Genomic DNA, 6,727 nt, shown 5'->3' with positions numbered 1-6,727 from the left:
AACAGTATGCTGTAAACTGTACAAACATAATTAGTAGTTTTGTTTATTTATCCATACAGTCTCAAAAAACACTCCTCGTGACAGTCAACAGTTGCATATTTGAAATTTGAAGTAATGTGAATACAGATGGTACATTAATTGCATTAGTATGTTGAATACTGCTGGATTCTGGTGTGTTAGTCCTGCTCTTTTTTTCTAGGATTGTACGTGGGATCATCAGGAGTCAAGCTGTCATGTTGGCACATTCAGAATGGTTCATTCCCTCAGGGAGCGAATGCATTGCATACTTAAGTCGTGCTGAACTTAAACATTGAAACACTTACAGTACTTATGGATCAGAGGTAAGTTGATAGTGCTTGGATGGAACTGATAAAAGCTTTAGTACAAAAACAGTTGGATAAGAGGTACAGCTTGCAGTTCTCGAATGGAACTGATAAAGGGGGTTATGGTAGAAAAAGCTGGTTCATAAACTAGGATTTACTTGTAATGTAACCTTTGCGCATGATCTACCAGACGAATAGCTGTAAAATACTTAATGTTTCCTCTTTAAAATCAATGATTAATAACCACTGCACTATTTCATAGATAATCCAATCCATTGATGGGGTTTCATGTCATTCTTCTGGACCAGGAGTTAGAGATTGTGGAATAATCCTCATTCCCACAGAAAAAAAAATGCAGTTTGTTTTTACCTTTTCTCTCCAAAAGATACGTACATTAGCATTCTGACCATCTGCTTATACCATCCTGTGGGCTGTGGAATGCCTACATTCCCTTTCGAGGTTGTGATTGGTGGAGAGGCAGCGAACGCTTTATCCCTGCAGCCAAAAGGGGCCACCGGTGGCCGATAAACCGGCGCCCTCCCTCGGGACCCACACAAATAAATAAAGAGGGCTTTCTCTCTCCAGTCGCTGGGAGGACTGTCTGAGCAGCCTTCAGAAAAACAACTTAGTCATTCACTCAGTCATACATACATATATACATACATATTACATAGGCTGCATTTACACACACAAAATCTGATTCGGATCAGATCTGTGGCGCTGATCGGGTCTTCTCATGGCAGGGGGGAAAATAAAATCTCATTCCTTGTGGTTTCCCCCTGCGTAGATAATCAGGAAGATCCGATCTGGGCCACAAAGAATGCAAAATCAGAATCTGGCCATACATGGCAGTGCTGCAAAATACAGGATACAGAAGGATACACCAACAAAACGGAGGTATGATGTACAGTATGTCAGTTCTTGGAAAAAAAAGATAATCACTGCGGACTGTCCAGTTTGATGATGGGAAATATCTTTGGTCAACTATGTGGGTTAAATAGTCTGTTATGGCAGGTTATAGGTGAGTCAACTTCATACTACATGTGGGTAATCATGCCGTAAATCTGTGGATTGTAGTGTAAAGAAGCTTATTAGAATGTGTACAGTCTATACATTATCCACATTAAACATTTTAATGGTGCGTTCCTTTACACATCATGTAATCCATGAGGGCCATTATGGTAGCTCAGACACAGTAGCAGTTCACTGTCATTTCACAGTTCAGGTGAATGACAGCGGCAGACCGCTTCCCATGAGGCAAAAAAAAAAGAGACGGATTCTTTTTATTGGACGTTCTGGTTACAATCCATAAAGTGTTTCCAGGTTCCTCTGTTTGCTACCGATGTCTCTCACATCACCGGGGCTGTATCCATCCAACCGCTGAATCCCCGTCCTCCACTATCCCAAGATATTCCTTTTTCCGGTAGCCATCTCCAAGAGAAGTGTTCTTTCATCACTTTGCATCCCAGGCACTCAGAAAAAAGAAGTGTCCGTTTAAGGCGAGTTCCAGGCAGTCCCCTCCCCTGGCTGGCCCAGGAACAGAGTGCCTGCTGCGGGTGCTGAGTCTGGCCCCACAGGGGCTCGGGGGGCCCCCGGTACAGAGTGCTAGCTGCGGCCCCGATGGATTGACTGTCTGTGGGCCACTCGTGAACAGGAAGCGCAGCACGTGCTCTTGTAGTAATCGTACACGCAGAGGCGAGCCTGGACCACCACGTTGCAGTTGAAGTACTTGTCTCTGCAGTTTTCATCTGAAACAAGAACAAACATGTTATACTCTAATGTTCCAGCAATACTAGCCGATCCTTATTTAACCAAGAGACAAGGACAGTGCCTCTGCGCCAGAACACCGTCCAGGTTAGTCATATTCCAGGTTACACTGTAGGGAATGACTGACCTATTTGAGGTATGCAGGGCTCTGGGTTGCATTCCTCCTTCTCTGCTGGTCTCAGCTGCTCCTCGCAGCCGTCGCTGGACAGCATGTCGTCAGAGAGGCAGCGCACCTCCCGCACGCGGAAACCTCCCTCGCACGTTTTCGAACACTGCAGGGAGAGGAGTCAGAGAACAACGGCACAAGCCCCGGATTAATAAAACGATCAGTCTCAAGAAGTTGTACCGCTACTACTGCTGCTAGTTTGCACATCATATTAATGCTGTAATCCATTCCTTTTCATACTTTCATTCTTACATTTCTACTGAACATTTTCTATGTTGGAAGTGTCGATTGCGTATGTTTATACGGCCCTCTTGTGCTATATTCTTGGTTATATCTTTTTCTTTTCTGTACCTCATTAATATTTGCTGCTGCAATGTACTTTCTGTCTTGAAAAAAAGCCCTAGTATATATGTGTACAAGGAAATTCAAAGTGAATTGATTATTGGATCAAGTTGGAGTATGTATAACTTTTATTATAAAAGACCCCATGAAATGGCATCTTTACTTGCTGGATTTGATGCATTTCCTGTTGAAAAAGGATGTTCGGGTGGGACATAACGCAGTGAGGGATCGTTCAAAAGTCTAAACTAATGGAATATGAGAGAAAGGCATTTTATTTGATGGGAGGGGTGCAGAGGGGTGGGACTGTTCAAAAATCTGATCTAGTTTTATTGGTTAGAAATTTATATTTACACCTACTAGTGCAGCATTAGGTCACCATGAAAGATACTCTGTTTTCCAGGAAGTAAAAGTAAAAGTCTAACTCATATTCAACCAGGCAACTTATTAAGGATTCTTTTTTTTTGGAGCAATGGCCTGAGGGAGTAGTTGCAGGTGGAGCAAGGGTTACATACATTAACACATCGACACCTAGGAGCTTGTACTGTTAGCCACTGAGCAGCTACACTGCAACAGCTGGGGACTGACTGCCTTGCTCAGGGGCAGTAGTTGCTGTGAGAGGGGAGAGGGTGTACTATCTTACTCACAGCACTCCAGTCAGTGTGGTACCACTTGGCCCCGCAGGCCTTGAGGTGGCAGCTCTGCTGGCTGAGCGGCCGATCCAGGGAGGAGCACTCGTACGGCGGCATGACGGTGTATCCCTCCTCCGACTTCATCAGACACGCCACCGACCTCTGCTGGCTGCCCACGCCGCACTCCGCAGAACACTGGGGTGCAATAGCGCGGACCATATGGATGTAATGAGACATCACAACACGGGGGGGAAAAGAGAAAAAAAAGAAACACATCTGTAACATGTCACTGTAAAATCACTGTGAAATCCCAGGTATTTTAGCTGCTCCAGACAGCTTCCCCTTAAGCCTGCTGTGACCTCTCGGCGGCCTCCTACCTGGCTCCAGGGGCCTGTGAACCACTCGATGCGACTCTCACACGGGCCGTTGTTGCAGACCTGCGAGTCGGCGGGCCGCTCGTTGCCGCAGCCCTCAAGGGGGAGGCTGCTGACGTGGTTGGTCAGGCAGAGGACGCCGCGGCTCCGCACGCCCATCCCGCACTCAGCGGAGCACTGTGGAGGAAACACACAGATTAGGTTCTCCAGTGATCTGTAAAGAGAGGGAAAGTAGCTGGAAACTCCTTTGTGATTTATTGGACCGCTGACATTTCCGCACAAAGCTTTGCTTCACGGCGGGTACAGTAAATGTCCCAAAAAGGAGAGAAGAGCCTGTGAGTGATTTCTCCTCTTTTTACAAGTTGATGTGCTCCAATCGTCAGCACCTCACTGGGTAAATGCACTTTGTCTTTTTCTGATACTGGATCCCCAGTTATTTAAAAAAAAACAAAAAAAACACTGTCCTCCTTTATTAATTCACCCATGTGCAAAACACTCAAATACTGGGCCATAAATAAATAAACAAATAAAGACTCAGAACAGTCTAATTTGCAGTTATGAATTTGAATGTACACATAGTCTGAGTGTGCAAAACATAAAGACCTAGCCTGGTATCCAGCCCCTATGAATCGCAGTTTTCAGTTTTCAGCACTCTTCAAATTTGCAGTTTTGCAGTTTTCAGCACAAATTCGAAGAGTGCTGAAAACTCGATTCATAGGGGCTGGATACCAGGCTAATAAAGACCATCTTCCAACTGTTTTTTGGAACAATCCATGTTTTCAGTTGTATCCATCTTTACGACAATCCATCTTTGACTCCCCCCTCATTTCAATCTCCCCTTTGGTGAAATCAATAAGAGATCATAGTTTTCACCTGGACCCAACTAGCCAGTCTGTTCCACAGAGAACGCATGTGGTTTTCTACTAGTTACAGCATTCCCACTGAGTCCCATTGTATTGTTGTGATAAATAGATGTGTTGCATTTCTGTGCTCTGCTGCTGCCGGTTGCTTAGCTCTCCCTTCGCTGCGGGGGCCTGGTCATCTTTCCAACCGGACTCAACTGTTCTCTCTTTTTGGCACCCCAGTGGTGCAATAATCCCCTACTCCAGTCTGAACAGCAGTCACTCCACATCATCTGCTGTGGGCTGAAAGCTCCTCTCTTCAAGAAGTACCTCTCAGCACCCTCTCCACAGTGAATCATCCCCCTCTCCCGTATCTTCCTCCTCTACTTATTCTAATGTGCTCTTATCTTTAAACAAAACCCCTTCTGCGTCTCTCCTTAGCTCTTATTTTATTCATTTCGTTTCCTAGCACTTCTGTTTCAGGATCATTCCAGGCAAAGGGTCGCAAGATTATTATCAGGCACTGTGGCTCTGACCCTTGAACTCTTTGCTATTGGTTGCTTGTGATAAAAGTGATCGAGGAATTGAAGCTTTTTCTACTGTTGCACTCTTTGTAAGTCATTCTGGATGAGATCACTGGCTACATGTCTAAAATGTAAAATGCATTTTCAGAAAAAACAAAGTAATGACAACAACGGAGAAGGAAAGTCATTTAGAAGTGTTATCAAGGACAGGAGCACAAAAAGTGGCAAAAACAGCATGAAACAGCAGGAAAACCATAATCTACAAATGAATCCATTGTAGAAGTCCCATTTACAGCATGCTTCCTCAACTAATGATGCACTTTTGCTGCATTCCCAACAGGAATTGTTTGGCAAAAAACAACCATCGCTGTCTGTTCAGCTGTCAGAAGTTGCAAGGAAGGATCTGACAACTCTCTGGCAGAGAGACGTTAGAATTAGAATTTGTGCAACACTTGAGAAAGAACTGCCTGCGGTGTCGATGAAGGACAGGTGGAGGATAAATGCATGAAGGGGTGACTTCTACAATGGCTGCCACTGTATCAGAAATGAATGGAAGTTGTGTGTCCAAAAAAAAAAAAGAAAAAAAAAGATAGCGGGTCTGATACCTACCCTGTTGCCCCACTCGGTGTAGAACCAGCTCTTGGCGCACGGCCCCATGTCGCAGTTCTCTACATCGCCGGGCCGGAGGTTCATGTTGCACTCCTCGTCGGGAACAAAGTCGCCCACGTTGCTGACACAGCGCACCTCCCGCGACCTCTGACCCAGCCCACATGGCACAGAGCACTATGGGGGGGGGGGGGGGACACAGGCCGCGTGGTTACACTACTGTACAGTGCTGGGAAGAATGCCTTGCTTCTTTATATTTTTGCACGAGTAGCTCTCTAGCCTTGTTAGCTGCTCAGGAGGAGCTGTCCTATAAGAGCCGGGCTCTGTGGGTTCGTTGGATCATTTGTTTGTGTGTAATGCTTTTTGGAACGTGCTTAGGGGAATTACTGTAAGCACTGTTTAGGTGGCTAAGAGGCGTTGGTAGGCACAATGTGAAGCATTCACCATAAAGCACAGCCTCGAGACTTTTATTGCCTTTATAAAACAGCAGTAACAAACCCATTTGAATAAAAAAGACAAATGTTCAATAAACTTTTATGCTTAGTAATTTGTACTATTAGTTTGGCTCATTAGTATTTAAGTTATGTGTTTAGCAGGTGTTTTAAACATCTTTTAAACAGTGGACCAGAACTATCTGTTTTATAATATAATTTTTTTTCCACCTGTAAGCTGTAATCAGGGATAAATAGATTTTAGCTGCCACTCACAGAGGTCCACTCGGTGCGGATCTGCCACTCGCTGCAGATCTTCAGCTGGCAGGTGCTGGCGGTCTCGGGCCGCTCCAGGTGTCGGCAGCGGCTGGTGTGGACGTTGAGGGTGCGGTTGGCGTAAAACTGGCGACAGAGGACCTGCCGGTGCTGCATGCCCAGGCCGCAGGTCTTGCTGCATTCTGACCACTCTCCAATGTCCCAGCTGCTCACGTGGAAAAAAAACACAAGAGCACATTGTTAGGAAGGTGTCTTAGGCAGGAAACGGATTACGCACGCTGTAGCAGTAGGTCCAAGGTGTAGGTGAAGACATGTTTTCCCATGTACAAGTCAAACTGTTCAAGGAATGAATGAATATACCCACAAACTAGATGGTGAAACACATCCCAGCCCAGACTGTACATTGGTTCTATGAAATCTCAGTCTACCAGGCGCACTAAGACGGCA

At 45.4% G+C, this 6,727-nt stretch overlaps 1 protein-coding gene across 1 annotated transcript in view; it reads right to left on the bottom strand.

Moving 5' to 3' along the window:
* Positions 1-42: 42 nt before the first annotated feature.
* Positions 43-6,727, bottom strand: part of LOC139655822 (thrombospondin type-1 domain-containing protein 4-like) — a 48,565-nt gene continuing 41,880 nt past the window's right edge. The window contains exons 12-17 of the mRNA XM_071533191.1: positions 6,281-6,485; positions 5,577-5,750; positions 3,605-3,778; positions 3,243-3,422; positions 2,218-2,362; positions 43-2,071 (exon numbers count right to left, since the gene is read on the bottom strand). Coding sequence (XP_071389292.1) covers positions 1,929-2,071; positions 2,218-2,362; positions 3,243-3,422; positions 3,605-3,778; positions 5,577-5,750; positions 6,281-6,485 — 1,021 coding nt within the window. The 3' untranslated portion in view covers positions 43-1,928. The remainder of the gene's footprint in view (positions 2,072-2,217; positions 2,363-3,242; positions 3,423-3,604; positions 3,779-5,576; positions 5,751-6,280; positions 6,486-6,727) is intronic.

The sequence above is a fragment of the Centroberyx affinis genome, unplaced genomic scaffold (assembly GCF_046629955.1).
Source record: "Centroberyx affinis isolate AG114_WGS23_722 - 3 ecotype Tasmania unplaced genomic scaffold, CSIRO-AGI_Caff_v1 ptg002337l_1, whole genome shotgun sequence".
Lineage (NCBI taxonomy): Eukaryota > Metazoa > Chordata > Actinopteri > Beryciformes > Berycidae > Centroberyx > Centroberyx affinis.
Note: the sequence above shows the minus strand (reverse complement) of the source record. Positions and strands in the feature narration are given on the sequence as shown.